Genomic DNA, 22,766 nt, shown 5'->3' with positions numbered 1-22,766 from the left:
GCTCAAAATTTAGCACGGACTTCAATCCGAGATGCCTATAACAGTTTCCACAATGAAACTTTGTCTCGAAACCTGGCAGAAAATCCAAAGAGATTCTGGTTGTATGTGAAGTATGTTAACGCTAAGAAACAAACAATGCCTTCTCTGCACGATAGCAATGGAGATACTATCAAAGACAGTGCTGCCAAAGCAGATTTATTAAACACAGCCTTCCAAAATGCCTTCACAAAAGAAAACGAAGGAAATATTCCAGATTTTTAATGGAGAACAGCTGTTGACATGAGTAACGTAGAAGTAAATATCCTCGGAGTAGTGAAGCAACTTAAATCACTTAAAAAAGACGAGTCTTCTGGTCCAGACTGTCTACTAATTACGTTCCTTTCAGAGTATGATGATGCATTAGCTCCATACTTGATTATTGTCTACCAATTAGGTTCCTTTCAGAGTATGATGATGCATTAGCTCCACACTTGACAATCACATACCCAAAGGCTGGAAAGTTGCACAGGTCACACCAACATTCAAGAAAGGTAATAGGAGTAATCCCCTAAATTACAGGCCCATATCGTTAATGTTGATATGCAGCAGGATTTTGGAATGTATATTGCATTTGAATATTATGAATTACCTCAAAGAAAATGGTCTATTGACACATAGTCAACATGGGTTTAGAAAACATCATTCCTGTGAAACACAACTAGCTCTTTATTCACATGAAGTGTTGAGTGCTATTGACAAAGGATTTCAGATTTATTCCGTATTTCTGGATTTCCAGAAGGCTTTTGACACTGCACCACACAAGCGGCTCGTAGTGAAATTGCATGCTTATGGAATATAAACTCAGTTGTGTGACTGGATTTTTGATTTCCTGTCAGAGAGGTCACAGTTCGTAATAATTGATGGAAAGTCATTGAGTACAATAGAAGTGATTTCTGGCGTTTCCCAAGGTTATAGGCCCTTTGCTGTTCCTTATCTAGATACATGATTCTGGAGACAATCTGAGTAGCTGTCTTCGGTTGTTTGCAGATGATGCTGTCGTTTATCAACTAAAATTCATCAGAAGACCAAAACAAACTGCAAAACGATTTAGAAAAGATATCTGAATGGTGCAAAAAGTGGCAGTTGACCCTAAATAACAAAAAGTGTGAGGTCATCCACATGAGTGCTAAAAGGAACACGTTAAACTTCAGTTACAAGGTAAATCAGTCTAATCTAAAAGCAATAAATTCAACTAAATACCTAGGTATTACAATTATGAACAACTTAAATTGGAAGGAACATGTAGAAAATGTTGTGGGGAAGGCTAACCAAAGACTGCGTTTTATTGGCAGGACACTTAGAAAATGTAACAGACCTACTAAGAAGACTACCTACACTAGGCCTGTCCGTCCTCTTTTAGAATACTCCTGCGTGGTGTGGGATCCTTACCAGATAGGACTGACGGAGTACATCGAGAAAGTTCAAAGAAGATCAGCACATTTTTTATTATTGCGAAATATGGGAGAGAGTGTCACAGAAATGATACAGGATTTGGGCTGGAAATCATTAAAAGAAAGGCGTTTTTCGTTGCGACGGAATCTTCTCACGAAATTCCAATCACCAACTTTCTCCTCCGAATGCGAAAATATTTTGTTGGCACCAACCTACATAAGGAGGAATGATCACCATGATAAAATAAGAGAAATCAAAGCTCTTACGGAAAGATACAGGTGTTCATTCTTTCCGCGCTATACGAGATTGGAATAATAGAGAATATCGTGAAGGTAGTTTGATGAACCCTCTGCCAGACACTTGAATATGATTTGCAGAGTATCCACGTAGATGCAGACGCTGGTTGGGTGCTTTGGGCAGGTCTTGCACCTTTGTGTTCCATAGGGATATGATCTAAGGGGCAAACTTTTGTGAGTAGGAGAGGCATAGAGACGAAGCAGAGTGTTGTTTAGATCCAGTGGGTGAGACAACATCACTTCAGGAGGGGTGGGAAGGATCTTTGATAGGATATACCTCATTTCTGCCCATGATGAGAGATAATAAAAGCCCTGGGGAGGGGTGTCTGTCTCAGCTGTTCCAATCTGGATGACAAGGGGACTGTTCCTTTGTAGTTGCTTCTTGGGAGTTGTGGAAGGATAAGGCAAGGGAAATCTGTTTGTGGACTATGGGAGATTGTGCTTGCCTGTGAAGGCCTTCGTGAAAACTTCAGCATACTGGGCAAGGGAGTTTTTGTCACTGCAGATACTTTGTCCACGTGTGGCCAGGCTGTATGTGACAGTTTTTTTTGTGGAAGGGATGGTAGCTGCCAAAATGCAGGTACTGTTTTAATGTAGATAGAGTTGTGGACAGATCCATCAGAGATGTGGATATCAACATCCAGGAGGGCCAAGTGAAGTGGCTTGGAGAGAAAATGTTGAGGTTGTGAAGGAATGAGGGTATGGTGTTTTGGCCCTAAGTCCAGATCATGAAAATATCATCATGAACCGGAACCAGACAAAGGGTTGGGAGTTTTGGGAAGGTTTCCTCTTGGTGGGCCATAAACAGCTTGGCATAGGAGTGTCCATGTGGATGCCCATGACTGTGCTGCATACTTGTTTGTAATCCCAGATATAGTTGGTAAGGTGTATAAGAAATGGGAGTGTGGGTTTGGGATCTGAAGTACATTGGAAGAGGTACTGTTTGACAGCAGCAAAGCCATGGGCACGAGGGATGTTTGTGTATAGGGACAGGGCATCAACTGTGATGAGGAGGGATCCAGGAGGTAAAGGACTGGGGAGGGTGGAGAGTCTGTGAATAACATGGTTAGTATCTTTTATGTGGGACATTAGTTTCATACCTTTGGTTGGAGGTGGTATTCATCAAGATCACGAATTCTTTCAGTGGGAATACAATAACCAGCTACAATGTAGTGTCCAGGATTGTTGGGTCTGTGGATTTGGGGGAGCATGTAGATGGTGGGAGTGCAGGGTGTTTAGCTAGAAGCGTCAGCCAGTTGGTGGAAGTCCTCTGCCAGGCAGTTACTGTGACTCCTCATGACAGCGGTGGAACATTTTTCTGCAGGGAGGATGATTAGGTCAGGATGTGGTTTAAGGTTGTGTTTGGCTGTGCTTTCTTCTGCTGAAAGGTTAGTGTTCTTAGGGAGGTAACTGGGGAAGGATGGTGAGACCACGTTGAAGGTAAGGAATTCCTGAAATGTTGCTGAAACATGAAGGGTACAATATAATACAATGGTACTGATATATGGGTGACATAATCCCTCACATAGATGAAACACAAACTAAAACAGAAGAGCGACAAAGTAACATCAACACAGTAAATGCATAAATACACTTCACAATGGAAACCAAAAGAAACAAGAAACTAAATTGCCTGTACCTTACAATTACAAGAGACAACAACCCACATTAATTTTCTGTCTACAGAAAACTTACATCCACAACCACTGTTACCCATAGCTCATCCAACCACATGAGAGCTCAAATAAGTCAGTTTCAAACACATGCTCCATGGAATAAACAAAATACCTCTCAAAACTAAAAATTACACACACAAACTAAATATAATCAAATTGCTGTTGAAAATGAGTGCAAAACAGATACCATAAACAAGCTAAACAACAAGATAAAAGAAAGATACTGATATTGGAGATCAACTTAAGTACACAACCAACGAGTCTGAAAACAGAGAGACAGAACACACAGACAACACAGCACGTGACACACTGTCAGAATAAAGAACTAAATGGTACAGTCTAACATACAAAAATAAAATACTGCATAGCATTGAAAATATATTGAAGAAGCAAGGGATCCCAATAGCATTCAGAACAAACGACACAGTACAACAAAGACTACAATCAGACAAAAGAACTCCACACAAATTCAGCAATGTAGGAAAGTACTAACTTATGCACAACTCCTGTCAATACCAATACATAGGACAAACAGGCAGAAACTTTGGAATAAGGTACATAGAGCACATGATAGCTCTGAAGTGTGACAGAACACATTCCACTCTCATAGAACACTTCATAAATACAAACCACCATCCCACGAATATTGAAAATGATGTACACAACAGGTTATAACTGAAGCTAGCATTAGAAGAGAATTACTGCAGACAAAAGGCTACACTGAAAACTAGTGACACATGCAAATAGCAAGACTGCATAGTGTTTCGGATTACTGCCAAGGTGATAAGTTATGTTTTTGTGTGCTTTTAGACCATCCACAAGATGATCAACTAACATGAGTATACGACAGGTTACAATATACCCTAGTGCCCACCATGACTGTGTTCACATCAAAACCACTATTCCTAATACTAGAACACAGACATATGCAGTTCACATTCTGATACATGTTAATAACAGCCATTCATACAGTTGCAAATGACATGCTGTATGCCAAAATAATGGCAACAACACAGAAAACTATGCAGTGATTCAAAAGTAAAAAAGTTAATATAAACCTATTTACATCATACAGTATCTTGAACCAAACAGTAATCCATGTAATAATGCTGTGGCTTTTCTGGCTTTCCCAACGTATCTGTTGGAAATGCACTTCTTGGGTTTTCCAGCAGACCTACTGTACAGCTCCCACAATACTTCGATACAACTGTTCAACATGTTCAGGTTGTGGTAGATGCTGTTGTCAGTGCTGCAAGATGCAACTGACGATAATTGTGTGATGGTGTTGAAATTTATCAGGTCAGGAGCAGGCAGCTGAAGGAAAGCAGTGCTTACAGTGCCCCCTGATGGACAGGGCTGCTGAGAGCCTGGACTGGGCTTGAGGAAGGGTGTGTGATTGGCCTCCATGTCCAAATGCAGCAATCCAATTTTACTTTATTTTAGAAAAGGTTTGATTTAAACAACACAATTCAGGAAATACTGGAGATAAACAAAAGATACTCATTAGGACGAAAAATTGGATAATCATAATTTCTTACTAAGTGCTCAACATATCCAGAATGAGATTTTCACTCTGCAGCGGAGTGTGCGCTGATATGAAACTTCCTGGCAGAAGGTAGGAGACGGATACTGGCAGAAGTAAAGCTATGAGTACTGGACATGAGTCGTGCTTCGGTAGCTCAGTTGGTAGAGCACTTGCCCACGAAAGGCAAAGGTCCCGAGTTCGAGTCTTGGTCGGGCACACAGTTTTAATCTGCCAGGAAGTGCTCAACATATGTTTACAAACATAATTTATAATATCATACAATATTTTGCACAAGATATTGTCAGCAGAATTAAAGCAAGCTAACAGCTGTTCACGGCACAAAATACTGAATCATGTAGCACTGAGCAACTACAAACAGCACTAAGTTCAGCTGCATGTTTGATGCAGCGTTATCGTATGTTTCACAGCCTGTGAACATTCATGCAAGTTATAAAGTCTGTGATGTGTTACTGCATTGCGCTTAGAAAGCAGATACCTCCAAAGAAATCACTTGAAGTTTTCCTATGCAGAGCAGAAGGTGTACATGCAGGTTTATAAGAGTAACTGTCCCTAATTTTTCTGATGTCGCACAAGATGTGACCATAAACATACCCATAAATAATACAGCATCTGCAAATGCTTCGTTTTCTATACAGAAGCCAGTGATCACCACTCAGATTTCAGATACTTCCATTTTAGCTCTGATTTTTACCACAGAAATGATGAATTACTCAAGTTTGTTCGTTATTATAAGTCACAGATATATCTTCTTGAAATTTGTTTACTTAGTATCTAGTGTTAAAACATGTGACATTGTTTTTCTTCAGACTTCTTAATTACAGAACTGACACAGAAAGTTAAATTTCCTGCCTTCAGTGCATAATTTTTTTTCGAAGCACACCTTCTGCATTCACATTTCTCATTTCCAAACACATTTTCAACCAGAATGAGAATAGACTGCAGTAGTTACAAATTTACAATATATATTTGCAATTTTCATTATATTTAATTAAAATAATTTCATAGAAAGAAAACAGTTTGTAGTGGACTTGCATAATTTCTCCATTGCTAAGATTGTGCTCTAAATTTCACATTCATTTTGCAGTGAAGTCCTTCCAGAACTTTTATAACAATATACACTTTCCTTCGTTCCAGTACAAGTTCAAAATGACACATTACTGGTCATTGCTTTATTAATGACAATGTTTAATTTCAAGCCATCTGTTATTTCAGAAGTGATACACCTTGTATCATGTTCTATCACAATCAACATCATTTGGAATGCAGTAAAACAAAAAAATTGTCATAAATCATGTCTCCAATTTCGCACTATGGTTTTGGATGAACTAAAACACCAATTGGATGCATCATGAAAGAGTGCAAAGGTTAAACACACGGGGTGCCCGATACGTAAGTTTCCCTGCTTTATATTTAAAAACAATTTATCATGTTAAATTAATTTTATTGACAGTGTGCAGTGCTTCTGTCACTTTTCTATATAGTAGCCATGTTTTTGCATGCATTTTTGGTAATGTGACAAGTTTTCCCAAACTAATGCACTAATGCTGTATAGGTCGGGTCCTATGCTCATATCACTATAGTGGGCCTCTCTGTGTGCTGTTCGTCATATACATTCTTCGCGCCCTCCCACATACTGCACACATCAACATCGAACGATTGAAATGCCCATACAACCTTCCCTGTAGATGGATATCAACAGTGGATAGTTGTTTTTCTGTTAAAAAGTGAATGACAGAGCGCATCTCGCAAGCGGACACACTTTGCAGTGATAACTCCTTGCTAGGTGGCAACATACTGGCAAGATATTGCGGATGAATAACAATAACGACAGTCAACACTCAATAACCAATCAAATTATCATAAAAATTACAACAATTAAAAGGTCAATAATGATGAGGTGTTTCCAAAAGCCACATAGCTGTATGAAGATGCTTTATTCGCAACTACCGGTTTTAAGTCAGTATAGATGCTTCTTCAAGTTTATAATGGTTATATTTCCATAATGTAGATGAGCAGTTAAGCAGGCCAATTTCTCAGGAAGCTATCCTTGTTAATAATCAAAGCAGAATGGTGGGTTGTCATAATAAAATTGAGTACATCCGAAAGAGGCGTCTCGAAATGTACAAAGCAAGACTGTTGCATAAGCCAGGTCGGGTAACACCACATAGGATATAGTACAAGATCTGTTAAACAGTAACTGTATAAACCAATGAAGTAAAACTTAAAATGTGTGTAGTCTCGCCATATTGCTAACAAGCTGATGTGTTGTAAGCGGCCCATGGAAGCTGTATACTACTAGCCTCCATGGGCTGCTTACACCACTTTGGTATTTTGCAATATGGCAGAAGTACGCACATTTTAAGTAAAACTTAAAATGTCAGTTTATACAATTGCTGTCTTAACAGGCCTGTATCACTCAACAGTCATGTATATACTGAGAAGCATCTTTTGGGTGTGCTCAATTTTATTATGACAACCCACCATTGTGGTTTGACTTTTTACGTAAATAACTTCATGAAAACTGGGGCTACTTAACTGTCCATCTACTTTATGAAAATATAACCATTATAAACCTGAAGATGCATCTATATTGATATGAAACCGATAGTTGTGAATAAAACATCTTCATACAGCTATGCGACTTTCGGTAACACCTAATCATTCTTGAATTTTTAATTGTTATAATTTTTATGATAATTTGAATTGTTATTGTTCTTCATAATATGGAGCTGTGGTTGCCGTCCCCAGAAAGTTATTTGTAAGATATTGTGGTAAGCAGGTGTGAGCACTGACAACACATACCAGTCAAACTCGCCAGCCTTATTGGATGACCTCATATATCAAGAAAGGACAGCACCAGCATGGCACTTTCACGGAATAGGAGACTGACTGTATAGTACTAAATATTGGTTTGAAAAACAGTGACAAAGTGATTAGAAAGCCAGGACTGGATGACAGCTCGACTGAGACCAACACTGCAACACAGAAAACTGATATGACTGATAAACTTACTTCTTACAAGTTCGACTTCAGATGTTATTCTCAATAATGAATTATTGTAAACTTATGTATTTGCCATTTAACTTTATTTCATCAATTGGTTTAATTTAACTTCACTCTGAAACAAAAAGCTAAATATATTCTGATTTCTAAGTCGCCAGTAATATTGTGATATGGAGTGTTCAGTTCCAGATATCCACTGACATGCCTACACATTTCAGTAAACAGACATCAGTAAGTTTGCATGTGAACTGCAATGAATTGTGCAACATGTTGCATATTATAACCTGCTTGCCCATAACACTGTCAATGGCACTATGTAAACTTTTCCTTTAGTGACTGTTAGAATTATAGCATCAAAATATAGTTGTCTTGCCAAATTACATTCAGTGTCAAGGTCCCTAAATCTATGAGACATTGTTGATGCACAGTTATCTGAGAATTTTCATCACAAGTCAATGTGCTGAATGCTACACCTTCAGCTACATTTGTTGCTGGAAGAGTGTAGGAGATAAGCATAGCAACACATAAATTCAGAAATTTTAAACTAGGGCAACTTACTCAAGAGGTCTGATAGTTCCAAAGTAATGTAGTCAAAGTTTTAATTATGAATTATTTTCTGATATTTAATTTCTTCTTCCAAGTCTTTTGTACCATCAATGTAATACTCACTAATATCTAACTAACATGCCTCAGCAAGCTGACTGTCAGTCAATTTTGATTATTTCCATAAAAATCCATATGTTTCATCTAAAATCTTCCTAAAGGTTCATCAAGCTGGTCATTAGAACATCAATAATGACATAAAAACATTTATCTTTAACAAATCTTCTGAATTCACATTTGTCACTTACTCCCTGGTTTCATAAAGAAACCATTTCTTCTTCACAATGTGCACCTCAGGAAATTCAGGACCTATATTAATTACACTGGCAAGAACTTAAGTTTGAGGGACAAGAGTGTCCCAATTCTCACAACGATATCTTAAGTTATTTAATGCGGTCTCAACGTGTTTTACCTCAAAATCTATGGTAGTATTTCGAGCTTTTACTAATTTGTTTCTCTAGTCAATTAATACCAACAACTTTAGCTAGGTAGTTGTCACAGTTAAACACTTGAAAAAACACACACAATTCAAAAAACCTGTACCACTTTCTGTGAGGCGTCAATCCGAACACTCCAATGGATATCAGACATGAAATATAAGGAACTTCCAACACACTGTTTCAGAGTTTCCCCATCGTTGTGGACTGCAACTGAACAGGTTGTAAGAAGTTGAATCACTCCAAAAAAATGTAAATGCTTTATTACAACTCTCTGCTCCAAAGCTCTGACAAGCATACAGAGAAAATTTTGCAAGAGGATTCTCTGAAGAAAATGTGCATGAGCTCCTTTATATGACCCTTTCATCTTACTTCTATTACCATAACCTCGTCTGCACACTTTACTGATAGGAACTGAGTGTTTCAGAAGTACTCATCGAATTAAATGCGGAGCAACAATTCATCTTTCTGATTACAATCTAGGAATGCCAAAAGCACACAATTTATTTCATACTAGCAAATTTCCTTACTGAAGTAAATATAATGCACGATGAATGTTTTCTGCCCAGTATGATTTGAATCAGAAGTTGTATCAACAATAGTTAGCATTCGTGACATGATGAGTACAACTAGAAATAAATTTATTCCCATGATCATTTGACAGATAATGCACTTGCAAACACTTTCCACCTATCTTGCATCTTGGCTGTTAATGAGTTTTGCAAGAATTGCATCATAGTGCCCAAAGAGCTCTAATGTTTTGAAAAAATTTCCATTACTGGACCTCCACTTTTGTGAGATGAATTTCTGAAGGCAAGCCTCTTTAACCAAGATATAACATCTCATCAAATAAGATGAAAGCTCCCATGTAAGTTGGGTATTCTACAGAAGAAGAACAGTACCTCTTTACTTCTGAGCATCAGCATGGCCAATGTACCACTTTTATATGTCATTTAATTTCCTTGCTTTTACTGTACTTACAGAGCAGTTATATACAAGTACACAATCTTTTATTTTTGTTTACTCTTGAATGCAAAATATTTTCAGTCTATTTCGAGTAAAATCACCCGTAAATGGAATCAGTAAGGCATTATTTTTTAATGTTGTTGGCAATCCTATCAAATTTTAACAATGTTTCACAGCTGTTGCCATATGCATTTGTTGGGGAAACATTTTGGTAGGATTCCAAAAATATTTTATAGAAGTGCATTTTCGATTTCATTTCAAGGTGGTTTAAGCAGATGATGTCTACAGTATATATCATGCACTTAAGATTCAACATGAAACAGAACTGCATCTAATTGGCCTATAAGAATCACAAATGTCAATAGCTGAAGTGGAGAGCAAGAGCTAGATTGCTAGGCTGCTGTCGGGGTAATGTCCTTTTATTTTTTATATGATACAGAATTTATCTTACGATAGTAGTCTGATATTTGTCAGCTGAGCACCCTTGGGAACCTGATCCCTCGAGACAGTTGAGCCCCCATGAGGCTAGGATCCTGAGGATTTTACCCTCCCCCTTCCGTCTCATTGGGCCTGCTGCCAGGGGGCGTAGAAAGGCCTTCCGTGAGTGTGCAGTGGGCAAAGACTGTGCTGTTGGATGCTCCTGTGGTTAAAAGCTGAATTAAATCCCAGCAGTGCACTGTGTCTTTTCATGATTTGCAAGTTATTGTTTCTCCTGTTTTAATTTAATGGTAGCCAGGGCTGGACTCCAGGCAGCGCTTAATTAAGAACTTGAACCACTGTTGGTAAGATCTGCCATATGGATAAGTATGACCTCCTTAAGAACACAATTCCAGAAAGATGATGCTGAGGATAAAACTTCAGTATTCTCATACAACATGCAATGCCCCATGTCCAGGCAATCCTCCGCCACCACTGATTTATCAGGTTTCCCCAGGTGTGTTTGACGATGGTGTTCGACATAATATCCTTGCAGCAAAGTTTGACACGAAACTTCCTGGCAGATTAAAACTGTTAAAACTGTGTGCCAGATCAAGACTCAAACTCGGCCCCTTTGCCTTTGACAAGTTAGAGTCTCGGTCCAGCACACAGTTTTAATCTGCCAGAAAGTTTCATATCAGCGCACACTCCACTGCAGAGTGAAAATCTCATTCTGGAAAAAGTTTGACTCATTTGCCCAACATAAGATTTCCCGCAATGGCATGAGATCTTATATACATCACGTTTCCTAAGGTTCAGATTGCCTTTGACTGTACACAACAAATTCCTCAAATTTTCTGGTGGCCAAAACACACACTTGATGTTGTTTCCTTTGAGGATTTTTCTATTATTGAAGACACGCTGCCAAAATATGGCGCAAACGCCATTGCAATGGTTGCCTCCACATCTTTATTAACATCCCTGCTCTGAATTTGCTTAGAACAGAATGCTTGGCTATTCTGTCAATCAGAATAGCCATTCTGTTTGAACGATGTTCTTAGGTGTTGCAGCTCATCAGGCAGACTGTTGGCGGTATCTGAAACCACATGTGGTTTATGTATTAAGAGTGTAAGTCACTACAATGTGTAGGATGATAACAGCTTGTGGCCTGCAAATATAATTCTGCACAAGTTGGTTTGTGGACAGTGTCCCAGTGTAACATTGGCTTTTCTTCTAACCATGATGTTCCATGATGTTCCCATGGTGAACTGTATAAATAGATGGCACGAATTCAGATGCTCGAAAAACATAGGTAATTTCTATTCTGTGGGGCCACACCACAAATGTATTGTCTACATACCGCCAGAAGCAGGAAGGTTGGAAACTTTCCAAATGCAGCGCAATTTTCTCAGAGTCTTCCATAAAATAGTTGGCCACCGCGGAAGACAGACGACTTCCTACAGTGACACCTTCCACTTGTTCAAAATATTATCATCAGTCGCATCTTGTAGCAGTGACATCAACCACCACCTGAAGATATCAATGAAATATTGTTGGATTTGCAGAACACGATCCCGTGACAAACCTCAGAAGTGTATTTGCAAAACATCTGTTGGGAAAGTCTGAAAGGTCACATCTGGTACCTCTATGGGGAGGTGGTGGCCAATGATGTACACGAGTTTGACAAATTACATAAGAGAGGTAAACTGCTGTGCACTTTGGCCTTTTTATTGATATGGTGTGACAAGCAAACTGTCCCAATGTTTCCCAAGTTTAACCCTATGCTGCATGAATTATTAACAGGTGAGAAAATTGTTTTGAAATGGGGTTTATATAGTGAAGAACAATGCCTATTACCACAAAATACAAAGTTGTATTCAAATTTTCTATTTACAAAAAGAAAAATACAGATGTCCACTGGAGTGGACACTATGCACTTAAGAACTCTTGGGTCTGTGTCTGTTAATTATTTCTTTTTGTATGGAAACTCTCAAAACAATTTGGACATAGAGGTTCCTTACATTTAGTGCAAACATACTTAGTTTTCCTTTTGCACAATTGACTATGACATCTGTTTGCATTTTTTATGTCCAAAAGTTTCGGCTAATGACCCCTTTGATGAAATCTCACCTCATCTGCTGCTTTACAAACTGGTCTCTTTTTCTGGGATCTTGGAGAACAAACAGCTGACTGTTCATATTTTCCCAGGTTTCTGACTGATAGTGCCACTGACACCTTGAAATCAAGGAGACGGATGGGATTACTTGCTTGCCTATATAGCAACCAAGAGTTCACAATGGCCACATCAATAAAATGAAAAGAGACATGCAGGTACCACCACCTGTTTCGCTGACAATGTGGATATAGTGCTAGACACTGGTCCATGATGTCTACACCTCCCATATGACATTTGTAACAAGTGGAGCTGAATGGTTGAGGTACACTGATGGTTTTGTTCTCATTTTTGCTTCAGTGCTGAACTTGTGATATGGGCTGTGCACCAGCACAGGTAGAAGCAATATGCACACAACTGTTGTCAAACCATGTTGTAATGGTTATGCCCTCTTTACACACAACAGATGCACAGGCCTCCCGTGCACCCTTTCTCACATCTGTCTCAAGGAAGCACCGACTGAGCACCTCAAGGTTTTCTCGGCATGTCCCAGTGCCTCAAATGCCATTTTTTTTAGTTCCTGGAGTAGTGGGACACTTGAAAAAATAAGTTGTCAAAAAATACTTGGTGGTTCTTGTACTTGGTATCAGCACAAGCTCCAAACTCACTAACTGGCTGCCTCCCACCAGACCTGCCTTGGTATATTTCAAAACGGTACACATAACCAGAAGAACCAGCTTTCACCCAGACTTTCAGTCTCAATTTCTTCAGCTTGTTAGCAACACACTGTTTGATATTGCTCCTATCCTTGAAAGGTATGGTCTTTTCGTCAATACACGGATGCTCCTCAGCTTCTGCGGCAAGAAGAAAGCTTTTTGGAGACACTCCACAAATGGACGGATTTTGTACAGACGATCTGTGTTGCTTTGATTGACTGCACTATTATCCACAAAATGAAGAAAATGCAGTATGTTATCATACCAACTGACTGGTAAAGAGTTGGCTACTAAATCCATCCTTAGACCTTCCTCTGATGACCAGTATGACTGGGTACAAGGGTACTTGATGTATGTCATGACTATGTTCACACCTAGTAATGTTTTCAGTTCAATTTGCCATTCTGAAGATCATACAGATTAGTTTGAAACACAATGTCTTCCACCATTTCATTGGAAATTATTTCTGCGGAGAAATCAATAGGACTGTCTCCAGTTATATTTATTTTTTCCACACCTGTACATTTTGGTACTGGAACAGAATTACTGTCAATCTGCTGCCACTTGTAGATTGACAGCTGTGTTCTTTTCACTGGCTGGGAACTTGTAGCATCACATGGAGTTTCACGCTCACTATCATCAGAACCATTGTCGTGAAAGCTGGAACTTGTTTCCACAATTAAGTTTCTCGATGACTGTGGTTCCCTGAATTCATTGTCAGTTTCGTCTCCTACTGTGCAATCTGAATCAGATGGCAAATTTTCAATTACTTCCTGAAATTCAGAATTTTGGGACTAATTTATGATTTCTTGTGTCATAAATTATGAGATCTATGCTTAACTAAGAAACTATACTAGAAACTGTAAAATAAGAAACAAACTAAATGCTTCAGAGTGCTGAGTTACTATGTCACATTGTAAGACAGCTCATGACCAATGCCATTACTGCATGATGTCCCCTGCAGTGGACACATACTTTTTGCTTCATAGTAATCGAAATGATATGTTTCGGCGATCTTTGATTATTTATAAATGGAGCAGTATCTATCTAGATTCATTACAAATTTTCTTACCCTGTATCTTGAACGCCCATAGAAGTCTTTCACTAAATACTACACGCTGGTCCACAACCACGCTTCCTAGATACCATCTTGATCACTTGTGATGTTTGGACACAATCAGACGCTCTAATAGTTCTGCTATCACCCTACTGATGTCAGCACCAGGTGGAGAGTGTCCACTGGGACTGCATGCACTGACAACTTAAAAGTGGCCAATAACATCCGTCCACTACAGTGGACACCATGCACCACAGGGTATCATATTGACTCTGCAGCCTCTGCTAGAATTAAAAGATGAGAGGTGTTACTCAATGGCCATGATTATTGCAAGCTATGAGAGGATCCAAGATGCAAGATCCATAGAAAACATCAGACTGTCTCCAGAAAGTTCTATTCCGACTGAAGTCAAACTCTTAGAGAGGTTGTTTTGAAGAATTCCTTGCCAGTTTTGTTGCATAATTTCCCTGAGAGAATAAGGAATACCCTCATCTGGTTGCTGACTCTTAGTACACTACCATTTTTGATGCCCAGGTTCTCCATAATGTGTACGCATTGCTTGATCTTCTCTGAGAAATTTTGTGATTTGCCCTAGATTGCAACAATTACTTCATCTTAATACTATGTCAAAGGCCATAAACAGGGTGCTTCAGGAAGAATAGTAAATATTTCAGGAGGCTGGAATCCCACCTATTATATTTACTGATTCAGTCAAATCCTTTGAGCCATTTCACTGGATCATGATCATCATCTCTGAAATCACTGACAGATGCTTGATGTGCAGCTGACTTACTGCTGTTTTGGATTCCACTGTTATCCTGGATACAAACCTAGCGAACGATGTACTAATTGTATTCCAGTTTCTGTCCATGAAGGCAATGACTTTTACAATGCCTAATTGGAATCATAGTGATGTAGTTGTTTAGAAGTATTCGGCATCTCCACCAACCTATGTCATGTCATAATCAAGTCTGAAACCAAAAGCTGGGTTGTCAATGAAGTACAACTCTTAGTACTGAAAGCACGTTTATTACGGACACCAATGCACGGACAGAACAGACTTGCCTCCTGGAGGGAATGTGCTGCTATTTACACAGAATATGCAAACACTACAAAAATAAGAAATTCTGTGAACCTTCTAGAAATGATAAATACTAAATAACCAATATTTCCTGATAATTGGGTTTGAAATGACGACCTGCAGCATGCTAGCCAGTGACACGAACCACTACTCCACACTGTGTGCACACAGCTGGCAGCAACATTTAGAATCCCTCCTGAAATACCCTGTGTAGACACAAAAGTAGTACACGCACATTTCTTTTGTATCCAAAAGAAGACCTTTTACTCAAGTACTAACTTAAAATGGATGACAAAATTTAAGTTTTACATTTGGAACTAGCTTGAAACTGTTTAATTACACTCACATGCCATTACATTACTTCTGTCAGCTTTCTCAATGATGTTTCTCTATTTTGTGGAAACGTAGTCTCAATTACAACAACACTGTTCTTTATTCTGACATTTTTTAGCTGTAGAGCAAGTAAAAAGATCATTAGATTGTGTTCCTTTTAAAGGTTCAGTCCTCATGGTCATACTGTATTTCAGTTCATGTTGATCTGACCAAACAGCTGCAACGTAACTTGAAGCTTCTTGAATAGGTTTCACTGCCTCTCTGCTACAAGAAGCAATTTCTTTACTTCATTACATTGCTTATTCCCCCCCAATAGTAACTGATGGATCTTTCTCACGGCTGCTTTCTGTAGGAGATAATTAACACCATTTACTGACACCCCCTCAATTTTGGCCAAGTCAATTTCAATGAAAATTTTCATATGAGTACTAATATTTTACATTCTTTGACCCATTCTCCATCCCCATATGTTTCTCTGTTAAGCCTGGATGGTAATGTAGCCAATTCTGTAGGAAACTTTACAGGTACCTTGCACTCTTCTTTTAGTCTGCAAAAGCCGAGCAAGGTGGCACAGTGGTTAATATGCTGGACTCACATTCAGGACGACGACGGTTCAAACCCAAGACCAGCCATCCTGATTTAGATTTCCTGTGACTTCCCTAAATTGCTTCAGGCAAATGCTGGGATAGTTCCTTTGCGAGGAAAGGGTCAACTTCCTACCCCATCCTTCCCCAATTCAATGGAACTGATGACCTTGCTGTCTGGTCCCTTTCCTCAAATCAACTAACCAACTCTCCAAAAAATCTCACTGTGAAGGAATACCAATCACTGAAAATGAAACAGGAGTTTATTTACAGTTTTATCAATGATTCTGTATGTTATAAATTCATGCTGCCCCTGTTCCACTGTTAGCATCATCAGTTACCATTCCATGCCATGCCATGCCATGTCAATGTGTGACATCCCTAAGTATATGAAAAATCTTCACAGAAACACACTTCACACTGTTGTCACTGGAATGTTATATCAATAGAAGTTAATAGCAATCGTTCATATCAAGTTCCAAACTGGATGCTCTTCACAGTATCGGCACTGTTGACTTCAAGCATAATACTGCAATAAAGCTGATGAACTTCTACTTTGTATTTAAATTATTAAAAAAGAGCCGAAACTCTGATCTACAAACAATTTATGCTCAAGTATTTATCCATATTTACATTTTTTTAAATAAAAAACCAACCTATGCTTTTGTGCGAATGACTAATTCACAGCTAGATGAAAAATTATCATGTATATGTTACACACTGTCGCATTCACAATTGTGTTAGGTGAAACAGACCTGGAACCTGACAACCTATTAACAACAATCAAGACACTTGAGATCAGCAATTGCACTGTACTACCATCAATACACCTCACGTCTCCTTAAGCAACCATATAGCTGATTCTTTCCAAAGCTGAATCTTTGAATGAATTGCAACAAAATGACTATGTACATTTAATTGGTAAACAAATGCTTCAACTGCCTACCAAAATGCTCTGTGGGGACTTTCCAGGTAAATTCAATTTTAATGAAAATTTCCTATTTTCCAGACAAGTTTTCTATCCAACAGTCGCATCAAATTTTAACTTTGGACCCAAAATTAGAACCACATGGAACTTTGCCGAGAGCCAGAAAATTTACTTACTCTTTTAGGGTTCAACCTATCAGTATAATAATGACCTTTCCCCATCTTTACAACTCGTATCTTCGTACACCACAGTTTTAACTATGATGTTACTGGAAATTTCATAATGGAGTTAAAAATAAGGACAGACAGAAGTGCATGCTGATCCCCCCCACACACACACACAGGCAGGCAGGCGTGCACGCCCCACACACACACACACACACACACACACACACACACACACACACACGGGAGGGAGAGGAGAGAGGGGGGGGGAGGGAGGGAGGGAGGGAGGGAGGGAGGGAGGGAGAGAGAGAGAGAGAACATAATCTGAAAAAAAAGAGATTTTTTGATTTTTGATTAAATATACAGCCCTGATGTACTAACCTTGCACAGGTAAACATTCAAAGAAGTCTACAAATTCAATTGGAAATGAATCCAAGGAACAGACATGACATACTTCACCAACAGCAAATTCTGCTCTGAAACATAAGGGCCATATTTACCAACATAATATAATGAAACAGGAAAGAGAGCTATTCAATGGTTATTTTGTATCTCACCTCACTTCTCCTGTTATCGGATATGGCTTACGTGGAAAGCAAACTACTTCAATCTGATAGATATCTCTGAATTCTCGGAAGTTCTTCTTGTTGATATGGCCAACCATAGTTGTTTCTATGTGGCCCCAAGTCTCAGGGACTGAAAACCTGAGTGCTAAACCTAGATGCAGAATGATAATAAATAAAATAATGTTTTATTATATCCAAGTGAATGATGAGGCAATGAGCATGAACATGATAAACTTTGCTAGCAGGTTGTAAAAGCATTTTATTTATTAATATAAATGAGAAATGCAGGCAAGTGATGTCAAGTTGGTCATGAATTACTCAGTTGTCTAATGTTTAGTCCAGCTCATGAGTGATGCAGGGACAGCTCTCACACAGTGTAAAGCCATTTGTCAATCGCAGTTGTATGATTGGAAGAATAAGAAAGGAAGATTAGGGTCTATGCTCACTTGACACTATGGACATTACAGACAGAGCACATGCTCCGATTTTTTCAATAGGGTCCCAGAAAATAAATACACACACACACACACACACAAGCATGTGCGCGCGCAACTGAAACTCGCAGTTTCAGGAAACTGAAACCACACTGCAAGCAGCAGTGCCAGTGCATGATGGGAGTGGCGACTGAATGGGGTAAGGAAGAGGTTGGCGCAGGGAGGGGAAGGGATAGTACGCAGGGGGTGATGGACAGTGAAGTGCTGCATATTAGACAGAGGGCAGGGGAGATGTGGTGAGGGAGAATGGGGAAAGCAGCAGAAAAGTAGAGAAATAAAGAAACTGGGTGTGATAGTGGAATGACGGCTCTGTAGGGCTGGAATGGAAACAGCAAAGGGACTGGATGAGTGAGGACTGTGACCAATGAAGGTTGAGGCCAGGAGGGTTACAGGAACCAGCGCAATTCAGAAAAGCTGCTGGTGGTGGAAAGGATCCATATGCCACAGGTTTCAAGCGGTCATAGAAATGAAGGATATCATGTTTGGCAGCGTTTTCAGCAAGAGGGTGGTCCACCTATTTTTTGGCCACAGATTGTCAGTGGCCATTCATGTGGACAGACAGTTTGTTGATTGTCATGCCTACATAGAATGTACCACAGTGGTTGCAGCTTAGCTTGTAGACCACATGACTGGTTTCTCAGGTAACCCTGCCTTTGATGAGATAGGTGATGTTAGTGATTGGACTGGAATAGGTGGTGATTGGAGGATGTATGGGACAGGTCTTGCATCTAGGTTTATCTCAAGTGTATGACCCATGAGTTAAGGGACTGAGAGCAAGGGTTGTATAAGGATGGATGAGTATATTGTGTAGGTTTGGTAGGCAGTGGAATAACCCTGGTGAAGAACTATGGCTGGACGGTGGGACTTCGGGAGGTAGTAGGAGGCTGGAAAGATAGTGTACAGGAGATTTGATTTTGTACAAGGTTGGGAGGATAATTACCGCCAGTGAAGGCTTCAGCTTTCCCATAGCTTTCAAACAGTCGGAAATTGTTTGTTGTGCAACGTTTAGCATTGCTGCCATTTTCTTCTGACTCAAAGTATCATCTTCATCCAATATTGCTTGCAGTTCGGCGTCTTCAAACTTTTTTGGTGGTCTTCCACGTTCTTCATTTCTTACATCAAAATCATTATTTCTGAACCATTGAAACCATCTTTAGCATGTTGCTTCTGATAGAGCATGATCACCAAATGCCTCGACAAGCATTCGATGTTACTCTGCAGCACTTTTTTTCAAATAAAACAAAAAATTAATGCTTTCCGCAAATCATCAATTTCTGGTACAAACTTCAACATTGTTAACACGATGGAAACATATGATGATGTTTGTTTCATGACTTGATGTATACTAAATACCTTTGACAGATGTCATACCAACCAAAAAGTTAAGGCTCGTTCACAACAAATGTTTCCTATTGACACATTTGTATCTTAACGCTCATTTCATACCAGTACACCTGGTAGCTGTACCCCAGATTTGTTTGTAGGTAATGCCTTCAAAGGAGAAGTAACTGAGGGTGAGGATATAGTTGGTCATGGTGATTAGGAAGGAGGTTGTTTGTTCAGAACCGCCAGGCGTTGGGAAAGTTAGTGTTCAATAGCGGTAAAGCCATGGGCATTAGGAATGTTATTGTACAGGGAGCTGGCATCAAAGGTGACAAACAGAGCACCTTATGGTAAAGGGACAGGAACTGTGGAGAGTTGGTGGAGGAAATGGTTGGTATCTTTTATATAGGAGGGTAGGTTCCGGGTAATAGGTTGAAGGTGTTGGTCTACGAGAGCTGAGATTCTCTCAGTGGAGGCACAGTAACTAGCCACAAAAGTATATCCTGGGTGGTTAGGTTTATGGATTTTAGCATGTAGAAGGTAAGAGTGCAGGGAGTGGTAGGGGTGAATAGAGAGGAGGACTCCAGGGAGAGGTTTTTGGATGGGCCTAAGGATTTGAGTAGTGACTGGAGAGCCTGCTGGTTACTGGAACGGGGTCACTGTGGCAAGATATGCCGAGAAATATACTGCTCACTGTCGGTCCGCAAGAATGGCCACTGACAAACTGTGGCTAAGAAACAAGTGGACCACCATGTTGCTGAAAACGCTGCCAAACATGATATCCTTCATTTCAATGACTGCTTCACAGCCTGTGCCATATGGATCCTTCCCACCAACACCAGCTTTTCTGAATTGTGCAGGTGGGAACTTCCACATTCTCACAATCCTCCAGGCCTCAATCTTTGTTAGTTTAGTCACTGTCCTCACCCATCCAGTCCCTTGCTTGTTCCCATTCCAGCACTACAAAGCTGTCATCCCACCAAAACACCCAGTCTCTTTATTTCTCTCCTTTTCCACTACTTCCTCCCCCCCCCCCCCCCCCCCCCGCCCACTTCACACCTCTCCCCTGCCCTCTGTCTACCCCGTGTGTGTGTGTGTGTGTGTGTGTGTGTGTGTATTGTTGATGAAGGCATTAATGACCGAAAGCTTTAATTGTGAGAGTCTTTGTGTAATGCCTATCTGGGACTCAGCATCTTCGCTATATTGTGAGTGGCAACTTTCCTTCTCATAACATTGTTACATTCCATCCTGGATTTTCCATTGTTTGATTTTAGCCTTACTAAAGTATTTTAATGATGCACTGACATCAGATCATCTGGGATCTGCAAAGATCCTTGACAGAGTCACTGGGCAGGTCTTTGTTGATCTGACAGACTTTATGTAAGCCACTGCAGGAAGTGCTAATGATGAAAACATGCATCTGGTACCAATTCCTCCTGCAGTTGCTTCATTTCATCAGATTATAACTGATCTCTCGGGGATGCTTCCCCAGTTGACAAATGGGAATAAATGGATAGTAGTGTCCACTGACTACTGTTAAACTGTCACCAAGAATGTACCTACTGCCAATGCTTCAGAAATACCCAGGTTTTTTTTTTTTTTTTTTTTTTTTTTACATGACAATCTCTGGTAGTGAAAAAAGTGTTTCAGTCATGACTGGTGTCAGAAGTAATTTGGCTTGCAAGATGTCAATTACAAAATCAAAGATGATGATCTTACACTGAAGAGACAAAATTGCAGACATGCCTTCCACATCCTTTCCATTAAGCGTTTTCATCAGCTTGAGGTGCATACTGATAGCAAGAGATTCTTTACAATGAACATGAAGATGTGTGCACCAGTCAGGATGCCTGAATACGAGTAACTCTACTTCAGTGCCATGGTGACAATGAGGATGCGACAACATTACCAGTAACTGACATCCACCACTGCCACCATATGGAGCACCACTGACTAGATAGTACAGTCTGAAATTAATTGTGTGTGTGTGTGTGTGTGTGTGTGTGTGTGTGTGTGTGTGTGTGTTTTTGTGGAGGTGAGGCTGCAGGCATGAGTATGTATGCATGATGGATGCACAAACACACTCAAATGTCCACTCACACAGTATCTTATTCTGCCTTTCTGAATTTGATAATATGATAATGTGAACAGTGATATCCAATGAATGAGCAGTATAGAAATTTGGCTTGTTCTGCAGTGTGATGGGTCTACTGTTGATGAACTTTAATGTTTACAAGAAAAGGATCTATAACGAAGATCTGTGCAATATATTAAATGTTGCAAAATAATCATTCTTACCAGAAGCTGTTACTTTTATGAATGGTTATTTATCTAATCTCTTGGTAAAGCACCCAAAAACTGAAAGTGCACAATTTGAACTTACACTTTCTTTATTTGGAGAATGAGGAAGATAAATGCCTATTTCTCACACAGAAACAATAACAGGGAGAGACTGACAAAAATTATTAATGAAGCCAGTGTGCTCAACTTACCATCAAGAGATTGTATGTTTCGACCACACTCTTGGGTGAATGCAAGTGAACAATTTAAAACAATACATGCCTGGGACCTCACATTCTTTATACTGCTGTAATATTCCTGTGCAATTTCTGAAAAATTAATTAAAAGAAAACATATAAAAGCTGTGGCACATCATTTAAACATTCTAATGAGTTTATCTTTTTGTCATTAACAAAAAATATGTAATGCAATACATTTTTTACTGAAAAAACTTCATTTCATTTATTAAACTCTATTCTCTTCACCTAATGTCCTATCTCTTAAAACTACATACACAGTATTGAAGACTTATGTAAAATAATGGACAGGCAACCATTTACCTGTATATGATTGGTGCATGGTGCACAGAAATACACAATTGTAAACAGTTAACACTAACTTCGAAGCTTTTGTCTTTTTTCTAGTAGAAGTACACACATTTCCATGAACATCCAAATGACCACAGCCATGATAGCAGTGAGACTGGTTATGGAAAGTAGTTGCTTGGGTAGACAGAGACTGAGAGGAGATAG

General features: G+C 39.4%; 1 protein-coding gene across 6 annotated transcripts in view; it reads right to left on the bottom strand.

The window, feature by feature from the left end:
- LOC126281323 (AP-5 complex subunit beta-1-like) overlaps window positions 1-22,766 on the bottom strand; it is a 137,120-nt gene that overhangs the window by 5,006 nt on the left and 109,348 nt on the right. For 2 of the 6 annotated variants that reach the window (XM_049980174.1, XM_049980175.1), the window contains 3 exons: window positions 22,227-22,343; window positions 17,909-18,068; window positions 17,733-17,827 (listed from right to left, as the gene is read on the bottom strand). In XM_049980174.1, the coding sequence (XP_049836131.1) occupies window positions 17,733-17,827; window positions 17,909-18,068; window positions 22,227-22,343 (372 nt within the window). The remainder of the gene's footprint in view (window positions 1-17,732; window positions 17,828-17,908; window positions 18,069-22,226; window positions 22,344-22,766) is intronic. The other 4 variants (XM_049980178.1, XM_049980176.1, XR_007551250.1 and 1 more) reach the window with 3 other exon arrangements.

Source organism: Schistocerca gregaria, chromosome 7, assembly GCF_023897955.1.
Source record: "Schistocerca gregaria isolate iqSchGreg1 chromosome 7, iqSchGreg1.2, whole genome shotgun sequence".
Classification (NCBI taxonomy): Eukaryota; Metazoa; Arthropoda; class Insecta; order Orthoptera; family Acrididae; genus Schistocerca; species Schistocerca gregaria.
This window is presented reverse-complemented; position numbering and strand designations above follow the sequence as displayed.